This window comes from Leptinotarsa decemlineata, unplaced genomic scaffold, assembly GCF_025532065.1.
Source record: "Leptinotarsa decemlineata unplaced genomic scaffold, Ldec_3_MD MMD2_tig00026354_RagTag_RagTag, whole genome shotgun sequence".
Taxonomy (NCBI): Eukaryota; Metazoa; Arthropoda; class Insecta; order Coleoptera; family Chrysomelidae; genus Leptinotarsa; species Leptinotarsa decemlineata.
Genome location: NW_027412702.1, coordinates 17,849,915 through 17,873,585, shown reverse-complemented (window position 1 = coordinate 17,873,585; position 23,671 = coordinate 17,849,915). Strand labels below are relative to the sequence as shown.

The following is a 23,671-nucleotide window of genomic DNA, read 5'->3' as shown; positions in this document are numbered from 1 at the left end:
TCACGACGTTTCGATTGACATTATCCACAATCGCCTTCAGATGATGATTGGCGTATTCTTGATATTCGGGTCACTGGGTCACTGCTTCTCACACTCTCTCCCTGCTCTCGGATTCGGGTTGAGACCACTTTCCTGGGTTTCATACGTTGCTTATCTCTACACCAGCTTGAAGGAGTGCGTCGTTGTTCAACATGTACGCAGCTTCTTTAAACTTTCTTTTAAACCAGTGTTCCTCCATGTGGTTGATCAGCTTCGGACCACTTGATGTTATACTGCTGATATCAAAAATGTTCCGCTATTTTCGATTTGCTGGTTTCCTCAGCAATGCGGATTTTTAACGGCCTCTTGGTTTCAACTAGCCACAATCACATGGTTATTCAGTAAATGCAATTTTTGGAGTCGCTGTGTGCGTTTGGTGGCTTGGTTTTTGTAAAACTGCTACGGATGCTGTTGCCGGATTTGAAGCAGGTTTAAATGTTGTATTTTGATCAAACTCTTCTTATCCTCTTCTACAATCGTCTGACGTAAGGAAGGGATAGTCCTGGTTATAACGGCTTCTCTATGGGGCTACTGTTGTCTTCTAGTCAAAGTATGTTCCACCACTCTAACCACTCTGTTGGATTTATGATGTACTGTTTGGAACCTTTGGTGTAGTAATGAATATTACTGGAGTCCTCTCTGGGGTTGATTGGTACAGTTGAGGTGCTGCAAGGATGTTTTCAGGTCTGTGTTTCCATGCTTCTATACCATGAAAGTGTTGTCATCGTATGTCAACCAGACTCGAAGATTTTTGTGGCCTAGTTCAAAGACTAGCATTTCAAACCGTGCAATGAATGTGTTGACGATAACCGGGCTTGCGTGAAGAATTTGTCTCTCAGTTCCGGACACAACATTCCAGTAATTCCATGATGACTCTTATTCATTCTATCTGCCAGGTTTTCGTCTTCGGAAAGTTCTCTTTACGGAAGTGCTTCTTCGAAAGGAACGTTGGTGTCCAATCCTACATCTTGAGTAGATCATTCAGGCGAGGGGGCTAACTGTGGTGCGGTGTCAATGATGACCCCTCCTTTTCCGAAAAGAAGTGTTGACATTTCTTCAAAGTCTGGTACACCTTCCTTTCTATGGATGTACAACATATTCAATTTTCTTTTCGTAGAGATTGATATCCATCACAACAGTAGCATTTCCCCTGTCTGTAGGTAAAATGTTGATATTTTCATTCCTTCGTGTGCCAAAACAAGCACTGCAACATTCCTCTCGACGCATCTTTCACCAACCAAGTTGGCGTTGTAAGAACATGGAGTAAAGAAATGCTTGTTTCGGATTTATCGTTGATCAACTGATTATCATGAATTAAATTTTCAAGGTTGTCCATGAAAAATCATATTAAATCAATCAAAATCAAATAATTTTGAGATCGACAAATGATAAGTAGGCCTAGAATTTCCAGTTTTTCTACAGGATCAACATGGTTTCCGTTCAAGAGACGCTCAACCAGCTGAATTGAAACAATTAAGCTGGCCATAAAACGATATAAATTTTGCGTTTTCAGGGAGAGTTATGTTTTTAATGTTATCCACTGGTTGATGAGTATTATTTATACTAAATCGCGGTTGGAAATTGGTGTGAATTTTGATTAATTGTATGAGAAATTCTGAAATTTTTACCGATGGGCCATTATAAATGACACCACAGTTCTAATTAACGAATTGGTTTCTTGTAATTTAATGAAGGAATAGAGTTTGGGTAGTTGTGGGTTTATGATAACCGCCCTGCGTTCATCACTTTCATTCATATGAGTAACTGGCTCTATTGACTATTAGGGTTGCCTTTACTTCTTTCTTGAGTTATACTAACATATTCTTTTTTATCTATAGCAATAACAGTTCGACCTTTGTCAGCTCTCGTAGATATAACTTCATTATTATAAGCCTTTTGTTTAATTGAATTTACAAATTCCATTTCTTTATCGAAACGGATTTGGAGATAAGCTTGGCCACAGTCTTCTCGTATCCTAGGAATAAGTCGCTAATACCTGATCCATACCGGGTGTTTAACGGTTGTTTGAGTTTGGATGAAGGATCCAACACTTGTATTTTTTGATAATGACTGTTAATATTTTCAAGTCTATGGAAATAAAGAATAGGTATTGTTAGTAATATAAATAGCTGGTTCTGCAGAAAAATGAATCCTACATTAAGGAATTTGAAACCCTTTCCTGTTGCACATGACTTTGAAATTGGGTCAGTAAAAAATGAAAGCAAGAGAAAAGCATTAATATTTCTCTAAAAACAGTCGCATAATATGATTATTTCATTTCCGTAGCCGAAAATAACATTCGACCGAATAACGAAATTAAACTATTCACAAACCAGTCCTATTAATGGCAGCATTCCGATAAATATCTATCAGTCATAATTAATGAACGGTACTAGTAATTCTTGGCAATTTAACTGTCAGCGATTCTTACGAGCCTCATAAAGTTATTCGAGTGGCGAGTACGAAAATATATTCCACGCGTAAATAACATATTTGATTATCACAACATTTGAAATAGTGCATAATTACTTACAGGTTGACATAACTATACACTTCAATTTTCTTTCCGAATTTATAATGGTGGAATAAGAAATTTTCGAGGTAATAGGAAAATCAAAGGTTTGTGTCGTCAAATATAATACTATATGATCAATGTGATAAAATGAGTGAATGGAGTCAAATGAAGAGGGAGTCAATTGAGCACGATAAGTCCCACGTAGATTTTTGAGGGTTGATCACAAAGCTGTATGAAGAGAAAAACAAACACGCAATTGGCAACTTTCAAATCAACATTTGAAAAAATAATCATTGAAAATCAAAAGGGTTATGTATTTACAACTAAGGTGGCAGCCTAATCGACAGATTGCAGGGCGCTGCGTTTAATTCTTGAGCGAGACATTTTATTTTGTTGAAAAATAAAAGACAAAGCGTTTAAAAATATACTCAACTTCCTTTTTTGCAGAAAAATGGCAGCTGAAAAAAATGTTGGGAACCTGAACAACATATACCATTTCGACCTAGTGGATTATGTAGTGTTTGCTTCTATGCTGATACTCTCTGCCTTAACAGGGCTGTACTACGGCTGTAGAAGCAAATATTGCAAGAGTGAAACTGGTCAGACACTAAGCGAATATTTGACAGGAAATAGGAATTTGAAACCATTTCCTGTAGCTTTGTCTTTGATAGCAAGGTAGGTATTTTTATAGTCTCCATTCAATTCGTACTGTTAAGTGCTTCTCTGCATGAACGTTTTGATTGATGTTCATTTTGTTTTAATTGCTAGCGTTATGGACGTGATAGATATGTAGGACCAAACATTGATCCTTGAGGTATACTATTATCTGTGGTTCAAAATTTTCAAGTTACAGGTATCCTAAGTAAAATATTTGTTTCTTTTTTAATTTTACAGTTACGTTTCTGGAGTAACAATTTTGGGCACTCCATCGGATATTTACCTTTTTGGAACTCAGTACTGGTTTATAGTCATTGCCATATGGCTGAGTGGTTTGGTGGTTGCCAATGTTTACCTACCAGTATTTTTGAGATTGCAAGTTAATTCTTCCTACGAGGTATGTAGACTTCATTCTAAAATACGGGATGACATATACCAATCAATTATTGTGACTATTGTCATCAATATATCAATAGGTATATTAAAAAAAATATGCCAAGATGAATCTGGTAGACAAATCTATAGACATAGATGACATAGATATGTGATATGAGAAATCAAGTATTGTTGAGAAGATTTTCGTTAGTCAGGGACGTGTAACCATTTTTTTATGTTGAATAACTCAAATTTACTCAATATTTACCCAATAATTAACTGTCATTTGTTTTCGACAGATATTCTTGTATCTTTAAGCAATCTGCAAATTAAATCTAAAGAAATCAACTTTGAACGTTCAAGCCAGTCTCGGATATACCTACACAGTAGGTTGAATGGACTGACGCCTATCAGAAAACAACTACTCCCCTGGCTAATACCACGAAGGGCGTTGGATTATATCCGTCAGTCCATTCAACCTACTGTGTAGGTATATCCGAGACTGGCTTGAACGTTTGAAGTTCATTTCTTTGGATTTGTTTACTGCCAGTCTTCAAGCATAGCCCACTGAATAATAAGAAAATTTCTGCAAATTATTGGAACTGTCCCCCCATAGTTGTCCAGATACGAGGTCATATTCTGATAATTATAGATTGTAGATGATAATACGTCATGGTCACACCATGCTGGCCCCATAATTTTTGGGGACAATGCTAGGGCTTTCCTCATCACTTTTACTACAAGACGAAAAGTGGAGCCTTTGTCACAATAGATTCGCCCTGCCATATACAGGGTGTTCCTTAAACACATGCTAATATTTAAGGTGGTAATTCTTAGACCCATTTTAAGAAAAAAACTTCCTATGGACGTATGTCCTAAACGCCCTAACTTTTGAGATACAGGGTGGCAAAGTTTTCAAAAATAATCAGTTTTTTAATAATAACAGATAATTTTGTAGACATCTTTGGCATATTTGATACATATGTTCCATACCTCAAGGCGCATTTTGTGATGTACACAAATTTGTATTTTTTCAAACAGTGGCATCCCTACGGGTTTCGCATTGAATATATTTTTGGAGAAAAAATTCTACGCCAATGCTTTCTTTTCAAAATAAAATCATTTTTAAAATCCTCATTTATTTTTGAGAAAATTGGATCTCCTGGTATTTCTTTGTCCGACGCATGATTTTCACTCAAAAAAATAAAAATCGACATAAAGCAAATTAAGAAATTAGATCAATTCTAAAATGAATGAGAATCTGAAAATTGCTTCATAACGCATTACCAATTCCCTAATAATATTTGAAAACATAATCTGCAAAAAAATAAATTTTTCACAAAAACGAATTTTTTTTTTATTTTGTGACAGTAAGTCTAAACGAATAGCACAAATTTATTAATTAGTAATAATACCAAAACTGATTATAAAAATTGTTGGAAGTGGCCACCTGCACTTAGTATTATGCAGGCTTCCGCCCTTCTACGCATGGAATTACGCACCCGTTCAAATATTCCCGGCGTATTTCGTATAGTTTCACACGAGGCAACTATTCGCTCTCTTAAATCTTCTACAGTATTAACGGGAGATTTATACACAAGAGTTTTAAGGTGACCCCATAAAAAAAATCTAAACTGTTGAGATCGAGGGATCTTGCTGGCCATTGCTGAGGTCCTCCGCGACCTATCCAACGATTAGGATAAACTGTATTAAAATGGTTTCGGACAATTACACAGAAATGAGCAGGGGCGCCATCGTGCATGTACCATATTCGATTCCTTAACGCAAGTGGCACATCTTCCAATAACCCAGGTAAGTCTTCTTCGAGAAAGTGTAAATAAGAACGACCATCAAGGCGTCCTTAATGTAGAAAAAATGGGCCTATTAGATGATCACTTATAATTCCTGCCCATACATTAACCGAAAATTGGTGTTGGAAATGGGTTTCGGTTATTGCATGTGGATTTTCTTCAGCCCACACATGATTGTTATGGAAATTTTGAATGGCATTCCGAGAAAAATTTGCTTCGTCTGTGAACAAACTTTGTGTCTCAAACTGCGGATTTAGTGCAATACTTTGTAGATACTGACTGAAGTTCACACGTTGTGGAAAATCTCTGGGGAGTAATGCCTGCACTCTTGAAATATGGTATGAGTATAACAATAAATCAACCAAAATACGCCAAACAATTTGATGACAAATATCCAGAGTTCTAGCGATCTTCCTCGTACCTTCCGGAGTCCCTTTCTTGAAACTACCAGTTTCCCCAAGTCGACGATGAATATTTGAAAAGGTTCGGCTATCTGGTAAGGCACGATTAGGATATCTTTCCTGATAAATGCGCCTGGCTTCTGGCATTACCATCGGCAAGGCCATATACGTAATGCATTTGCGCCATTTCCACATTCGTATAATTTACCATATTTACTGATATTCAGAAAAACAGCGGACTACCAAAATAAATTCAATAACACTTCAAAATCAATCAAAACGCGCTGTGACAGTTTTTAACACCAACACCTTACTTTAAACCAACATCAATATTAGCTACTGACGTTTGTACATACAGAGAATTCGAGAATTCTGCTTTTAATCTTTAAAAGAAATCACATATCGACAAACTCCATTTTTCCAAGAGGTGCAGTAAATAAATTCTGCTACACGTCATTTATTCCAGGATAACTAAATTTATGTTTTCAAAAATTATTAAGCGGTGCTGCATTATGACGTAATTTTTATTGAGAACAATGCATCTGACAACAAACAAATACCTTTCAGATCCTCAATTATTTCGCAACAAATCTGATCCCTTAGTTTGCTTTCAGTCGATGCACGATACCGCATCAGATTTTTAAGGAATTTATCCTTAAGTAAAGCGATTTTTAATTTTTTGAGCGAAAACCATGCGTCGGACAAAGAAAACCCAGCAAATCAAATGTGCTCAAAAATGTATGGAGATTTTAAAAATAATTTTTAATTCAAGATAAAGCAGTGGCGTAGTATTTTTTTCGCCAAAAATATACATTTCAAAACTCGTACGTACGCCACTGGCAGAGAAAATTAAGAAAATTGTACATCAGAAAATGCGCCTTGAGGCATGGAACATATGTACCAAATATGCCAAAGATGTCTACAAAATTATCTCAGTTATTATTAAGAAACTGATTATTTTTGAAAACTTTGCCAACCTGTATCTCAAAAGTTAAGGCGTTTAGGACATACGTCCATAGAAAGTTTTTTCCTTGAAATGGGTCTAAGAATTACCTCCTTAAATATTAGCATGTGTTTAAGGAACACCCTGTATAGACGAAACAACTTAGGAATCCAGAAAGTCCAAACCTAAAGTAGTAAATAATCTGTTAAGATATTCAATTACTCTTTAGAGTTGATTTCCAATTCACTTTGCGGTATTTCTAATTTCATTAGTGGACAAGATGAATGATAATCCGCAGTCTTGTGATAGTGGCTGGAATGTCGAGTAAGAGATTTCGATTTTTCCTCTCATTCAGAAAACCCTCTTTCATCAATATATATATATATATATATATATATATATATATATATATATATATATATATATATATATATATATATATATATATATATATATATATATATATATATATATATATATATATAGATTCTGGAACTTCTGAAGGGAAGCTTCATTTCTGAATAATCAACAACAAATTCCCTATACACTGTGTCTGAACTTGGTTCATTCATCCAACGGCTCCTAGGATTATAATCCACAATTTTGTAGCTATTTTGCCATCAGCAATGTTTACAGAAATAATTTTTTTAGAACGAATTTCCAATTTGAAACGAATATTCTTTCTATTCTAGTATCTTGAGCTTCGATTCAACACAGTGGTTCGCACAATAGCATCAGTTTTCTTCGTTTTAGATGAGGTAATTTATTTCCAAAAAAAAATTCAAAGAACAAGATAGCTAATTTTGAAAAATGGTTTCCAGGTGATGTTTCTTCCAATTATAATATACGTACCATCACTAGCATTCAACCAAGGTATATGTATTAAAAAACATTTTTGATTCAGGTCTTCCACGATATATTTTATATCTCTTTCGTTTCTGGCTTTAATTTTGTATTTTCAATAATTTCAGTGACAGGAATCAACATTCATTTAGTTGGAACAATTGTGGCGGTAATATGCGTTTTCTATACTTTTTTGGTAAGTAAAATGATTTCAGATATGGTGAATTATCATATCATTGGATTATTTTCATACAGTAAAAATAAATCGACAAACATATCAGACACAGTCAACCTTACCTTAAACGCTTTAAAAGTATAGTGACATTCTGAGTCGATTTTACTGCTGAGAAACGAATACCTAGAAAATACTAATTTCTCTGTTGTTTGTTGACAGAAGTAATCTTTCCAAAGATAAATAGAGAGTTTTTGAATAAAATTATCCTTGACGGCCTAATAGGCCTTTCTCAAAATGTCCCCCGTTGGCTAATTCTTAAACAAAGGTTTCCAATGGCCTCGTATATTACCCTGTTTCACACCGTTAGACTATTTGTTCAACTCTGAAAACCAAAACCTCAAACTGTTGAAGGCTCACGAAATATAATTATTGAGACTATTGTTTGATAACAATTATAAATTTTGAGTAATGAAGATCAATTGTATTTCTGTAATATGGTTAATATAGGTCAGTTTCAATATTAAATGGGATTATTTAAAATAAAAATAGTTTTACGTTTTTCCCAGTGGGTTCACCATGCAATAATTGACTACACCGAATAAACAAACTTAATGTTATTCCACTTTAAATACACAAATACATTAACTAAAACTTCAACGATTATTTGAATTTCTATCGCCTTACTAGATCACTCCGCGTACCACACTGTAACGTCCACTTGACTGTCTTGATATCCTTGTGACTAGCCTTTAAATATCGTAATCGAATATCGTCGAAATTTCTCCGAAGTCGGTAGCATTATTCTCGCTGCTTCTCGATTGGCGGGGAATCATTATGCCACGTCTGGTTTATGGCTACCAGCGACGGTCGGCGTTATTTTCTTTCGGACATGTTTTACAACAATTCGTATGCTATTTTTCCAATTTCGTTCATTCTTATTTGTCAGTGACGTGTCCATGAAAGTGCAAAACGAAAACAAAGTACCTACCTATCGACACCTTTACCTATTTGAAAAGATATGAGGTGGCTCTAGACTAGATGGTAGACGGATGTAGTTAATAAGATGCACTTTGTCACATCTTTAGCTTCCTTAATATAAGCCGTGTCTCCCTGTTTTTGGCAACAAAATATATTAACTAAGAATGAAAAGGTGAGGTTTTTTCTATAAGACAACCAGTATATTTATATTCGAGATTGAAGTTCTAATTTCGAGATTAAAATCGTAATAGAAATTTTCCGCGTACTTCTTGATATACGAAGGAGCCGCAAATGCCATGATTTATTTCGAGGCAAATCATCTAAACCGGATTCAAATCTACTATACCGGGTGCCACAAAATATTTGCTACATAGTACTACAAAATAGAAATATTTTCTTGGGGATATCGTTTGTTACGACAAATTTTTGGGTTCATATTGTGTAAATATATGTCTCTGATTTTTTTCTACTGACAAAATTCAGTAACCGACTTTAATATTTTAGGGTGGTCTTAGAGCCGTGGTATGGACTGATTCTTGGCAAGTTATAGCTATGTTTATTTCGGTAATAGTAGTAGTTATACTAGGAACAATTGCAGTTGGTGGACCGAGCGTTATCATAGACCTGACAAACAGAGGACAGAGATTTATTTTTTTCGAGTAAGTTAAATTAATATATGCATTACCTTTATTGTGGGACATGAAGTCTACACAGTCTTTTCAAGAAAATCATTGTTTTTTATTTCAGCACAAACCCGAGTATGTATGAGAGATACACGATATTCAGTGTGTTGATTGGAGGGTTTACTTATTGGACTTGTTTCAATTCAGTCAACCAAACGATGGTCCAAAGATATCTTTCATTGCCAAGTGAGAGACAATCCAAAATGTGAGTATTATCGGTGCATTAAAATACGGGTTGCTCAACTGAAAACGTAACGATGATAGTTTTAGGAGTTTGTATTGAAAATTTGTACTATTGATTTTATTCGAATGGCTGTCACTGTTTTCACATTTGAAATCAAGAATATCCACTTTTCAATTAATTATTTATTAGTTTATGTGAAATCAGTACTTTTGTCGCAGATCCGTACTTATTTTCACAATCGGCGTATCTGGGTTCGTGTGGATATGCTGTTATGCAGGAATTCTAGTGTTCGCATCTTATTACGGTTGCGATCCTCTTTCGTTGGGTCGAATTAAGACAGACGACCAAATATTGCCACTTTTCGTTATGGAGACCGTAGGTCATTTAAGAGGAGTTCCTGGACTTTTCGTTGCTGGTGTTTTTGGCGCTGCATTAAGGTACTTATGAAAAACTTACTGTTTATTGTATTGTTTATTTTCTCATTAATATAAACATACGAGGTCTGCTTAGAAATAAAAAAAGGCATTTTCTTTTTTCTCAAAAATATTTATTTATTCATCAATTTCTATTTCGTCTCCTTCAAAGTAGTCACTATCAGATATAATACAGTGATATAATACACTTGTGCCAGCGTTTTTTCCAATCCTCAGATCAGTTTTGATCTTGGAAGCAGGAAAAAGTTGCAGGGTGTTAAATCTAGTGAATACGGTGGCTGATGCATGAAAACGGTATTCTTTTAGGCCAAAAACTACGAACAAGCAATGATGTTTGATGAAAAAGCCATGAATTGTTTTTCCACAATACCGGACCGGATAATACTCCTTATTGACCGTATGACCATGTGGTAAGAACTTCTGGTGTACTACGCCACGATAATCGAAAAAACAGTGAGCAAAACCTTGACATTTGATCAAACTTATTTCGATCTTGGCGTGCTTCTTTCGGTCTTGGTTCTCCTGGGCTCTTCCATTGGGATGATAGGACTTTGGTTTCGATGTCATAACCATATACCCATGACTCGTCCTCAGTTATGACTCTTTTAAGCAAATCTAGATCGCCTGAGCGATGCTCATATGCGACAGTTTATTTATTTGAAATTCAGCAATTTTGGAACGATCTTTGCTGACACACGCTTCATGCCCAAAATTTACGAAAAAATTGCATGGCATAAGCCAACCGATATGCCGACATCCTCAGAAACTTCTCTAATAGTGATTCGACGATTCTTAATAACAAATTTCTTCACTTTCATCGGTTGTTGATGTGCTAAGGCGTCCAGGGCGAGCGTCGTTATTCACCTCTTCTTCTTCAATCACCCTACGCCACTGTCAACATTTTAAATATTTTTGAGCACTTAATTCCATTTTTTTACACAAAATTCGATGCAAAATCGTATATCCATTTTTTTCAATAGCATCAAATCACCAAACACGCAAAACACTTCCAACTTGTATGCCTCTTATCAACAAACTATATATGCTAATCAGGTGACACTGTAAACATATGTTCGAGACGAGTGTACCAACATAAATAAAAAAAAACGATAACCGAAAGTACGTAGCCTGCGAAATTTGAACACTCACTTTATTTTTTGAACAAACCTCGTACAAGTCCGAAACTCATAAAATCCGAGCATGTTACAAAAGTTGGAGCAAAATTCTTCAACCATTCTTAGTAAAGATGATGGAAGTAACGTGCATATTACTTGTGTATGGAAATATACCTAATTAGAACGACCTAGCGCGGTCCGAAAGGGGGCCATAACCCCCCTCCCCTAAATCGTAAACGACAAATTGTCAAACCATCCAATAGATAATTCTCCAAAAGTCAATATCCTTTCCTGATAATTTTCAATACAATGAAATGAAAATAGGCGTTCGAAAGAATAAAAAGTAGAAAGATAATAGTTTAAAAAACTAGAAAACAACGATAATAAGTCTTATGTCTTGATGTAACTAATGACTTTTAATAAGTCTGAAATCAAAATAAATATATTTACAGAAAAATTTATTTCGTTGCAAACAGGCGTGGTATGATTTAAATAATATTTTTATTGCAAACAATCTGACAAACAGCTAATCAAATATTTATAACAATGGATATTTAGCACCCCATGCTTTTTTACAACAAAAATATATTTTTTGTCATTTCAGACCTATTGAAATTCATTAGTTATATCAAGCAATAGGACTTATTATCGATGATGAACACAGTCTTAAATTAGTTTCGAATTATTTTTTATTTTTTAGTTTCCGTTGCTATTAGAGCGTGTTTATTTAGTTTTTTAAACTATTATTTTCCATTTTCATTTATTAGTTGGGCTTCCTATCTCAAGTCCATTTGTTTTAATATAAAATATATACGCATGCGCAGACAGTGTGGTTGTTTCACTTGCTCTCACACAGATACTGTGTGGGGAAATTGTGCAATCCTGGCTATCCTGATCAGGATAATGAGATAAACTTATGAAATTATTGTATTGTACATCGATTCTTGATAGTGTACAAAGTTTCAAATCAATGTGTCCGTTTAAAGTTAGTCAAAATCGAGTCCAAAGAAGTCGGCTACAAATAAGCAAACATACAAGTGAGGCTAGTAAAAGCGTGTTAAAAACAAATTTAATGAATATTAGGTATCAATTATTCTAGAGCGATAAAGCATGAATTTTTGTAGTAAGTAACGGGGTGCTTTATAACTCAATTTGATCGTTCCACAGATATTGTGATTTTTTGTACTCATTGATTTCCATACTTTCCAGAAGGTCAAGTTTCGAACCTTTTTTCTGGAAATGAAGAATTTTGAATTCATGATTGAACTCATCCCCCTCTGTAAGGAGGTGGGTAGCATACGTTGAATTTATCTTTCCATTCTGAAAAGTGTTTCTATGTTTTTAAATGCGTGCTTAAAATGTTCTTTCAGTTTGACCTACGTAAAACATCGGACATTAAACACAAGACAATTATCGCAGTTTATCATTATTCATTCAAATTGATCTTGTACTGGTTAAGAATAAGAATGCAAGTGGCGTTAATGACTATTTTCTGATTTTCAGTTCTTTATCTGTAGTCCTCAACTCAACGGCTCAGGTGTTTTTAGAAGATTTTCTTAAGGGTTGCATGAAGATGACTCTTTCTGAGAGGATTGCCACTATAGTGGTGAAAGGGGTCGTTTTAGCTTTAGGGCTAGTAGCTGTGGGATTCATGTACGTTGTAGAACATATGGGAGGAGTTTTAGCAGTGAGTAAATTATTGCAAATCACATCTGATTACTCTAAATGATTGAAGTGTTTCGCTTAGATAACTACTGAGTCTTTGCACTGAACCGTTTCTGCTTTTACGCACGAAATAAAAATAATAAATGATTCATTTATGTTATAACCTGTACATGTTATAATAATGATAATAAAAACCTTTGTTTCCTTTGAGGACAATTACATAATTGTATAGGAAAGTAGACAGAAAAAAGTAAAAAAGTTACAATGTACATATTATCCATATTACACACATTACACATAGGATAGAAGTATGCTAAAATATTATCAGTTCTAAGTGATTCAGTTAATGAATATAAACAACTATGAGATAGAAAACATTTGATTTTTTTTTTGAAGATGTGAACATTAGAAGCATTTTTTATATCTGCACATGAACTGTTGTATATTCACAGTATATTTGAAAATTTATTTGCTACATTAATTTAGCGTGTGGAATATACCAATTCATCATTTGCCTTGATGATCGAGAATAATAATTGTTCAAAATGTGACTTATTTCGGAAAACATAGAGAGACAAGTCCATAATATGAAGAGAAGGAAGTGTTAATAAATTTTGTCAATATTTCGTACAACTTGTTGATTTAGAAACACAGGCAAAGATCTAACTACCATTGACAAGTTTTTGTCTGTTATGAATGATAAAATAGTGTGTTTCTCTGGATTCAGAAGTATTTATTTGTAAACCAGTTATTCAAATCATTCAATAACTGATTATAATAGTTTTCCAGGTGAGCATTTGTTTTTTCAGATACTATAATAGAAATGTCATCAGCCTATAAAGTGAAATGAGCATCAGTATGTAAAATGTCGAGATCATTTATATACCAGATGAAGAGAATAGGCCCGATGATTAACCCTTGGGGAACTCTTAAATTCATAGGCTCACTCTTAGATTAAATATTTGTCAAACAGTTATCCCTTTGGTGTTTAATACTGGTATACTGTATCTACGTAGATGCAAAAACGATTCAAGCCAATTCAATGAAGCTTTGAAATGGTGTTAATTAGAAGAAAGAGTTTAAATGTATTACCTATTCATAGTCCATCAAGTAACAACAAACCCCAGACTTATTTTGTTACTCCACCTCTCCTATTCAAAGATTTTCATTAGGCCTATTCAAAAATAGACATATACTAATCGGCTTGATTTGAAGTGGTGGTATTCTTGCCAGAAAGTGTGTTGTAGAAAAAAAAATTCTACAATTTGTAGAAGGCCGTTTCAAGACCGTTCTCCGGAGCATGTTGGGTGGCATACTTCAAAGTGGATTTTTAGATTCGAATCAAAGAGAGTTAAATTCATAGAACTAACAGAACTAGTTTTTGAGTTGGTGGAGCTATTGAATGGATTTGAAAAAACGTGTGCTTCTCGGGACGCCCGACAGATGTGATAACTTAAACTAATCTAAGTTAAACTATTCAATATTGAAATTGTTTAACTTGAGAAAAGCTTGGGTTATTACTTAAATTTTATGGATATTAATATGTTAATGTAAGGAAAGGTTAATTATTATTAAAATATTTTAAGGATTATTTTGTGTATGTACATATACAGCGTGACTCACGGTCGATAGTAGGTTAGGCGTTTCTGGAAAACGCAAAGAATGATTTTTCTGAAAATTTCACCTCTCACATTTCCTCACCTGTTCTATCGATCTAAAATATTTTCAGCATTGCGGCGTTGCCACTTCCATCAAAAAGTCCTAGCAACTTTATTTTTTTGAATGGAACACCCCGTATATTAATACATTTTTGAAATCGCTCTAGTATTTTAATACTTTTTTGTTAATAATGTCCTATACCTATCTCTATCTGTTTTCGAGATAAAAAATAAATTGTGTTAAATATGGTCCAAAACATAGCCTTAATTGAAATTAAATACATCACAGTACTCTCAATTCATGAAAAGTTGATATTTTGATGATAGTTTGGACAAACTCTAAATATTCAAATAACACCAAGAAATCGACTCCATATCATACAGTGCGTGCTAAAATTACTATTATTTCCATTGTGCATAAAGGTAGTCAAAAGTTCATTTTTTCAAATGAAACTATTACTCGGTAAATTGAAAGATGGTGAAAAATGCTTCAAGATGATATATCATGCCCCTATACCTAAATCGTCAAGTTTTCTCAATAAAGTCGCTTCTTCTAGAAACATAATTTTTTTTAGAATTTGGATTTAGGTAGCAGTGGAATTATCAAGCTTATAGCAGTTCGGTTACTTTTATAAGTAATTTACAAAGAGTTATCGACGGTGTTCCGAATCATCTTCCAAAATGAATGCAAATATAGATTATTCAAACGAAGTTCTTATGAAATTATTTATTATACACATAATAATAATAATATTTATTTCAGAATATCAATACAAAGAATGATACAAAATTTCGATATATAATGAAATAAATATGGTTGAACTCCACGAGGGTTTCCCCTGTATGTGGAGGGGGTAAGAATAATTTAATAAGTAAGAATATATTAGCAAATTAATACATATTGACACAATAACACAGTCTGCACAGTCACACACACATATTCACGATAATTATACTCACTTATATGAAGATTATTCACAATACAACATTAATAAAATTTCTAGGAGGATTACATTTAAATTTATTATGAGATTTCATTCATTAGCTTTCCGAGTACACATTTACACTCAAAGGGACGGTCTATCTAATAATGATTTTTCGGGTCAATGTACTGGTGGATTTTTTCCGTGGTTGGGCGTTTATCCAGGCAATCAATTGCTTGTGGAATGAACATATAGAATTTACTAATTTCAGTTCATTAGGTATCATATTGTAGCATCGAGGAGCCAAATAGGTATAATTTCTCATTAGGGTGTTTTTTTCGGGTCTAGGTATTGTGAGTATATAGTTCCTATTTCGAGTATCATGTACATGGCTAGTAGCCATGTCGCCGTTTTTTTGTTTTTGTGTAGATTAAGAACTATTTTCAAGAAGAATAGTTGTCTGACATCCATTACTTTGATTTCATTATATAACATTTCCGTTGGATAGTCTTGTGGCCTACGGAAAATAACTTTGAGAATTCTCTTTTGTATCATTTCCAGCGGAGACAGATGATTGGAATATGCTGCTCCCCATGCAATTATACCGTAATTAATGAGGCTTTGCACAAGGGCATAGTATAGTGTTCTCATTTGTTTGATGTTGAGAATATTATTGTAATACCTCATTCTATAAAGCACATACCGGAGTTTCTTTACAGTGGCATTTATATGGTCCTTCCATTTCAAGTGTGGATCTACAATGATACCTAAGTATTTTATATTATCTGCTGTGGATATTTTCACTACTTCCTTATCACTCAAAGTAATACTGAGGGATTTATATGTTGGAAGAAATTTTGGGTATGAGGTGCAGGGAATGAAAATGGTTTTGTCAAAATTTATTGTTAGAAGACGACTACTGAACCATTGGATAACTTGTTTGAAATCTGTTTCTGCAATACTCTTTAACTCTATCCAGTTCTCTGCTGGATAATATTTCCTCTGACTAGCTGCATATATAAGTCGTTGAGGTAAATGTTGAAAAGGATTGGACCCAGAATTGTTCCTTGAGGCACACCATACTCAACTTCTTTCGATTCACTATACTGTCTATTTATTCTCACGCATTGATTTCTTGATATTAAATAGTTTTTCATTAATTCATATGGAATTCCCCTGAATCCAATCCCTTCCAATACTTACAGTAGTTGCTTATGGCTTACCGTATCGAAAGCCTTTGCTAGGTCCACAAAGACACATAAACTAGGTTTCTTTTTATCGACATATTGGCTAATTTCACTCAGCAGATAGTTTATAGCATCTTCTGTTGATCTCTTCTCCCTGAATCCATACTGGCGATCTGATATAATGTCGTTTTTATTCAAGAAGTTAATAATACGTTTTTTCAAAATTTTTTCAAAGATTTTTGCCAAGTTTGAGATATGGGAAATTGGTCTATAGTTTGACACGTCAGTTCTGTCACCTTTATTATATACAGGATTTATTACCGCTGTCTTGAATACCGAAGGGCATTCTCCTTCAGAAAATGTGAGGTTAATGATGTAAATTAGGGTTGCAGCAATTTCACGCGCTATTAGTTTTAAAGTTTCTGATCGAATACCATCGATTCCTGGAGATTTCTTATTTTTTAATTCAAGTTTTGTTTTCAAGACCTCAGACTGAGTAGTTTCTTCTAGGAAAAATGAATTACATAAGAATTTTTTTGAGAAGCGGGGTAGTTGTTTTTTATCTATAATTTTTTCAGACAGTATTTTACCTATGTTAGTGAAATGGCTAATAAATTGATTTGCTATTTCTTTCTCATTTTTTACTATATCACCTGTCTCTGTTTTTACCGTTTTTTTCAATTTGTTTTTGATAGTACTCTTTCTTTGCCGTATCTATAATTGTATGTAGTTCATTTTTCATTTGATTGTACTTTGTTTTATTTTCTGTTGTTGATTGAATTCTAACTTTTTTACAAATATGGTTTTTCTCATTCGTGAGTTTAATTATATGGCTGGTAATCCAGGGACTTCGTTTGAAATTTTCTTTTTTCACTTTCACTTTATTTGTACTGCTTTCGATTGCTGATTGTATTTTTCTGGCGAGTATTTCTGTTGATAGTTCAATGTTTTCAGCCGTGTAGATTTCATACCAGTTTTCCTTCTGAATATTTTTTATCAACTTATTTTTATCCAGATAGTATTTAATTATGGACGGATTATTTACATGTTTTTTCTGTGATGTGAGTTGGAGAACTATAGGAAGATGATCAGTTATGTGAAAATGATCTATGCATGTTGCTGCTAAGCCCTGTACGTGCGTGTATTTATTAATATAAGAAAGAAAACCAAATGAGTTCATGACATTAAGGTAATTATGAGTTACATCTCTTTTGTTATCTAATATGTTTATATTTATATCACCAGTAATGATATGTATATCTAATTCAATATTTCTTGGAATTTCCAGGTACATGAACAAAGTGATCAAATCATTGTTAGAACGTGTAAAAAATTCAACCAAATGTATCCTGAATTAACACCAATGAACGAGAGGAAGTTTGTAAGGTTACAAAATAATTTCCTTAACTGTGGCTCAAAGTTTCCAGGGAACAGCTGTAGCAAAAATCAGTCATTTCTAGGTAAAAAGTAAGATTTTGTGGGCTAAAACATGTGAAAGTACAGACAATAACAGAATAGGATGATTCAAAATAACAAAATTGTAAACAAAATATCACATTTTTCACAATAAATGTTGAAAATGTTGTCCATTACATTCTAAACACTTTAAAATGTTTTTTTTGTATGCGACTTGTGGTTGCTTTTTCAATTTCCTGGGGATCCAGATCTTCAATACTCCGCACTATTCGCCGTCGCAATTCTTCTTTGGTAGGTACTGGAGTACTGTATACCCTTTCTTTTAAAACACCCCATAAAAAAGTCAAGTGGCGTGAGATCGGGTGATCGCGATGGCAAATCCCACGGCCCTAAACGCCTAAACCAACGATCGTCGAAGTTTCCTGGAAACTTCCTGGGTGGAATGAGCTGGCGCTCCGTCCAGTTGAAACCACTAATTCCTATATTCCTTTAAAGGCAAATTTTCAAGAAAATCGGTTACAGTCGTCCTTAATATTTGGAGATATCTCTCTGCATTCAGTGTGTCTTGATAAATAAAAAAGTTAATTTTATTTTTCTTCAGAATACAGAAAACATTCATGTCAAATTTTTATTGAAAACCCATTTCTTTTGTAACATGAGGATTATGATCAGCCCAAAAATGTTTATTCCTTCTATTGAAAATACCATCCCTCGTAAATTTTGATTCGTCGCTCCAAATTATTTTTGACAAAAATTCCCGATCTTCCTGTGTATGAATCAAAAGGGATTCACAAAAATGCATTCTACGTTCGAAGTCTTCTGTTATTAGAGATTGAACTTTGGTAAATTTATACGGATGCATTCCGTTATTTTTCATAATTCGTTGTACTAAAGCATGTGATACACCTGAATCTTTTTCTGCACTGCGAATGGAAGCTTCTGGATATGCATAAAAATATACCAAAACGTTAACAGTATTGTCCTCATTTGAAGTAACAGGTTTTGGTAATGTTGAAGGCGCTTTTAACATGGAGCCATAGTTAAGGAAATTATTTTGTAATCTTACAAACTTCCTCTCGTTCATTGGTGTTAATTCAGGATACATTTGGTTGAATTTTCTACAAGTTCTGGCAATGATTTCATCACACTGTCCGTGTATAATAAATAATTTCATAAGAACTTCGTTTGAATAATCAATATTTGCATTCATTTTTGGCGATTTTTTGAAACACCGTCAATAACCATTTATCAATTACTTATAAAAGTCACCAAACTGTCATAAGCTTGATATTTCCACGGCTACCTAGAAATCAAATCCTTTATTGTACAACTGTTATTGAAAATTTCTTTGATAGAAACACTTCAATCAGAACACCTACCAAAAAATCATTTAGAAAAGTTCACACATGCAGTTTGTGCCATTGGTAATATTAAATCCCTGTGAAGTTACTGACGATGACGAAGTAGTATTCAGTCCAACTGTAGAAAGTCCTTCATGACTACCAATAATCCTCCTTAAAATAACGTGAGTTGGCGTATGTAGTTGTAACATATGCCTTGTAATCCAAAGATCGTGTGTTCAAATCCCATGGACCCTATAATTTTTTTTATTATCAGCAGTAACGTTATACAAAAAAATTTCTATGATACATTTGTTAAAAGTGATTTTATTTTTCTCTTGAGTTTGCTCCACTTGCTGATGCTCGTTTTGCAATAATCCCCACTCACAAAATAAAATGCCACTTTCAACACTTGTAGGTACCTAAAACGTGAATAACTATTTTTCCACAAAAACGGCTTTATTAAGAAAACTTGACGATTTAGGTATAGGGACATGTATATCATCTTGAACAAGTTTTCACCATCTTTCAATTTATCGAGTAATATACAGGGGGTTTCATTTGAAAAAATGAACTTTCGACTACTTTTATGCACAATGGAAATAATAGTAATTTTAGCACGCCCTGTATGATATGGAGTCGATTTCTTGGTGTTATTTGAATATTTCGAGTTTGTCCAAACTATCATCAAAATATCAACTTTTCATGAATTGAGAGTACTGATGTACTTAATTTCAATTAAGGCTATGTTTTGGACCATATTTAGCACAATTTATTTTTTATCTCGAAAACAGATAGAGATAGGTATAGGACATTATCAACAAAAAAGTAATAAAATACAAGAGCGATTCCAAAAATGTATTAATATACATTTTTGGAATGTATAGGACATTATCAACAAAAAAGTAATAAAATACAAGAGCGATTCCAAAAATGTATTAATATACGGGGTGTTCCATTAAAAAAAATATAATTGCTAGGACTTTTTGGTAGAAGTGGCAATGTCGCAATGCTGAAAATATTTTAGATCGTTAGAACAGGTAAGGAAATGTGAGAGGTGAAATTTTCAGAATAATCATGTTGTGCGTTTTCCAGAAACGTCTAACCTACCATCGACCGTGAGTCACGCTGTATTATAGTTACCATAAGCCAATTATTATTTTTGTAGGAATAAATAATGATACTAATAATGTACATACACAAAATTAGTATCATCATTTTTAAGCCACGTTTCACGCATTAAAAGAATATTACGTGCTTGCTGGTTAGATTTTTATAATACTGTCAACAGTATATGTCTATCGCACATTGAACACTAAGCGTTTGTCCGACGAGAGAGGAGGAGCCTGCTTTCCAATGACGTATGCGTGGAAGGAAGGGAAGCCAGACAGACTGGCGCTGTAACGCGTTAGGTATCGAAGCGATTTACCCTCCCATAAGAAGTTATCACTTCAAAAACTAATATTTGCAATTTATTGCCTAAATGTAATAATAAACTGTAAACATATTTCTTTGCTCAATTTTTCATCTAGTATGTTCCATGGCTGAATAAACCCATAATTACTCTGTTCTAGAATGAGTTATTATAATTAAGGTAAATCATCAAACTGAAAAAAATTACTATCTTTTTCAGATGGCTTCCTCGCTGTCAGCTATCGCAGCAGGGACGTCTTGCGGAATCTTCACGTTGGGCATGGTGTTTCCATGGGCCAATTCAAAGGGGGCTATCGCGGGAGCTATAGCTGGGGCAATCATGTCCGGTCTGGTTTCGTTCGGGGGACAATTTGTTGCAGCCGCGAAGTTGGTGGTTGCCCACAGATTACCAGTTTTCGTGAATCAGTCCTGTTTTGAAAAATATGGAATCAGCAACGATACTATTGCACCTCCGGTGAGTGCCAAAAATGAACTCAAAATTATTCTGTATAATAAGAATCATTAATATGTTGAAAGAATTGAACTGAATATCTATAGAAAACTATGTATACTAACACTAAATGATATCTATATATAAAATGCATCACGACCTGAATACTTGAGCAAAAAATAAAGCACTACAATACTCTAAAATGTATCGAAAATTCTATCTTACGAGAATTTTGGCTTTCAATATCTTCCAGTCGAAGTCTCAAAGATTTTAGTTGTTAACATTACCTCCGTTTTATATTAATTACTAGAGTGTCGTTGTATATTGGCTACTCCAGCATTTGAGTAATTTTGACATGTTTTACTTTTACAAATATTAGTTGTGAAACCTGTCTAATAAGTAAGCACCGACATCCCCTCTCACAAAGACAATCTATAGGTTCAACAGAAAACCCAAATCTTGCTCATACAATATGTTTCGATATCAACTCTCAAATGAGAAATCGCTTCATAATAAGTTATCTAGCGAGCTATTCTAAAGAACTTTGGATAATTGTCATGTAACAACTTTTGAACCAGCCGGTTGGCGGTACCATAGGCAAGCATAATCCTTCAGAATGGCCCACAAGAATACCAGATATGACGCCTCTAGATACATTTAAGAGGGTATGTGACAACTAAAGTGTACGATACACAACCGATAGAAAAAAAGTTGCTTGCAACAAAATTTTCCTAGGAATATTTCACAATGTAAGAAATTAATTCGTAAACAGACCTCATTTTTGTCAGGAAGATGAATAAATGTACATTTATTGGAATGAGTTTTGAATACATTTTTTTTAAATAGATTATTTATCGTTTGTTTATTCACAGATTCTCGAAATGAATATATAATTTTCAAAAATAAACTAGTGTAGAGAATTGAAATCATATATGTATCATAAGTCCCACTTTCATTCGAAGAAAAAAGTTGGTAGCGCCCTCTCAGAGAAGCGTGACGCAACATCATTGTCTTTCTTTGAAAATAAAGTAGCGAAAATAAAGCGTAATTTTTTTCTGGTCTTGATATCTTCTTCCATTTGGAAGTTAAAAGGGAGAGATTTTTTACGTCCGTATAAACCAAATAGCAAAAGTGATAGTTCCTTTCTCCCTCGTAGTAAAATTGAAGATCAAGACTTTGTTTTTGGGCTCTGTGGGGTCGTTCTGCGGAAAGGACACAAAACAGGCTGTTTTGTGGGAAAGGATACAAAAGTGGCTACGGTTGCCAGCTGTAGTCGGCTACAACCATGTAATAAATAGAAACAAATTCCGACGTTGTCATATCTACAAATCCCATGTAATCCAAATAATGGCTTATAATAGCTGGTCCAGAAATAAGCAGAATAACCTCATAGATTTCTTCTTGTCTGATATTATTCATTCCGTTTCAGATAATTTATCCTGACGAATCCGACGTATTTCCTCTTTTTCGATTGTCGTTTATGTGGATCACTCCTGTTGGGGTTACGACCGTTGTGGTGGTTGGAATCGTAACTAGTTTCTTAACAGGCAAGACCGACTTGAAAACATTAGACCCAGAGTTGATTTCACCTGTTTTTCAATGGTTATTACCACCCGAAGCTCAGAGATATGCGGGTTCTACCATTAAAAGAGTAAGAAATAGGGAAGTTTTGGAGAATGAGAGTATGGTACAAATAAGACCTATTGGAGTACAAGTAAGAAGGACAATTATTTGATGAAAGTCAGTCTGGAAATTTCCACCTTCCACAATCTAAAAAAAATTAAAATTGAACTGGCGAACTTTATACAGGTGTAGAAAGGACAAATTTTTTAGTTCACCCGGATAAGTTATTGAGGAAATTTAATGTATTTATTTTTCACAAAGGAAAATACGCTTTTTATCATTAATATATCAGTCGTATTTGATAAGATGGGAAAATTTTACAGATACTTATCCTAACGTTTCGAAGGCTGAAATCTCTCAATTTTTAGTCAATAAACAACATGTCAATGTTGTTTATTGACTTTTGAAACATTGGTTGTAGTACACGTACTACACCTGCGTGTTGCAATATTGTCAATTTCCATTTTTTACACCTGCATAAAGTTCTCCATTACAATTTTCATTATTTTCAGATTGTGAAGAAAATTTCCTGAAAATTCAATAAAAAACTTGAAAATTATTTGTTTTAACAAGTAAAACAAAGAATTCATAGACAAATTCTATCAATTATTTAATTCCTCACAGAAAACAAGATTATTTGTTATTCTATTATAAAAAAATAACCGTCACTGTATTTTTCAGATAACACCAGAGGTCGCAAGAAAGAATAGCTGACAGTTGAAATATTTTCTTATAAAGATAGTTAAATGAGTTCAAATTTGTACTATTATTCGATTTATTTATGTATTATTTACTTTGTGCTGAGCAGTATTAAAATTGCAAATTAAAGCTACGTGAAATTA

General features: G+C 33.8%; 1 protein-coding gene across 3 annotated transcripts in view; it reads left to right on the top strand.

Annotated features, from left to right (window-relative positions):
- The window catches only part of SLC5A11 (Sodium/solute co-transporter-like 5A11), a 25,437-nt gene extending 1,766 nt beyond the window's left edge, over window positions 1-23,671 (top strand). Inside the window, exons 1-13 of one of the 3 annotated variants that reach the window (XM_074184191.1) lie at window positions 2,485-2,640; window positions 3,002-3,229; window positions 3,449-3,608; window positions 7,434-7,499; window positions 7,563-7,614; window positions 7,713-7,780; window positions 9,242-9,396; window positions 9,485-9,625; window positions 9,823-10,041; window positions 12,657-12,840; window positions 20,976-21,230; window positions 22,636-22,920; window positions 23,511-23,671. In XM_074184191.1, the coding sequence (XP_074040292.1) occupies window positions 3,006-3,229; window positions 3,449-3,608; window positions 7,434-7,499; window positions 7,563-7,614; window positions 7,713-7,780; window positions 9,242-9,396; window positions 9,485-9,625; window positions 9,823-10,041; window positions 12,657-12,840; window positions 20,976-21,230; window positions 22,636-22,920; window positions 23,511-23,543 (1,842 nt within the window). In that variant the 5' untranslated portion in view covers window positions 2,485-2,640; window positions 3,002-3,005 and the 3' untranslated portion in view covers window positions 23,544-23,671. Of the gene's footprint in view, window positions 1-2,484; window positions 2,659-3,001; window positions 3,230-3,448; window positions 3,609-7,433; window positions 7,500-7,562; window positions 7,615-7,712; window positions 7,781-9,241; window positions 9,397-9,484; window positions 9,626-9,822; window positions 10,042-12,656; window positions 12,841-20,975; window positions 21,231-22,635; window positions 22,921-23,510 lie in introns of those variants that run through there. The other 2 variants (XM_074184190.1, XM_074184189.1) reach the window with 2 other exon arrangements.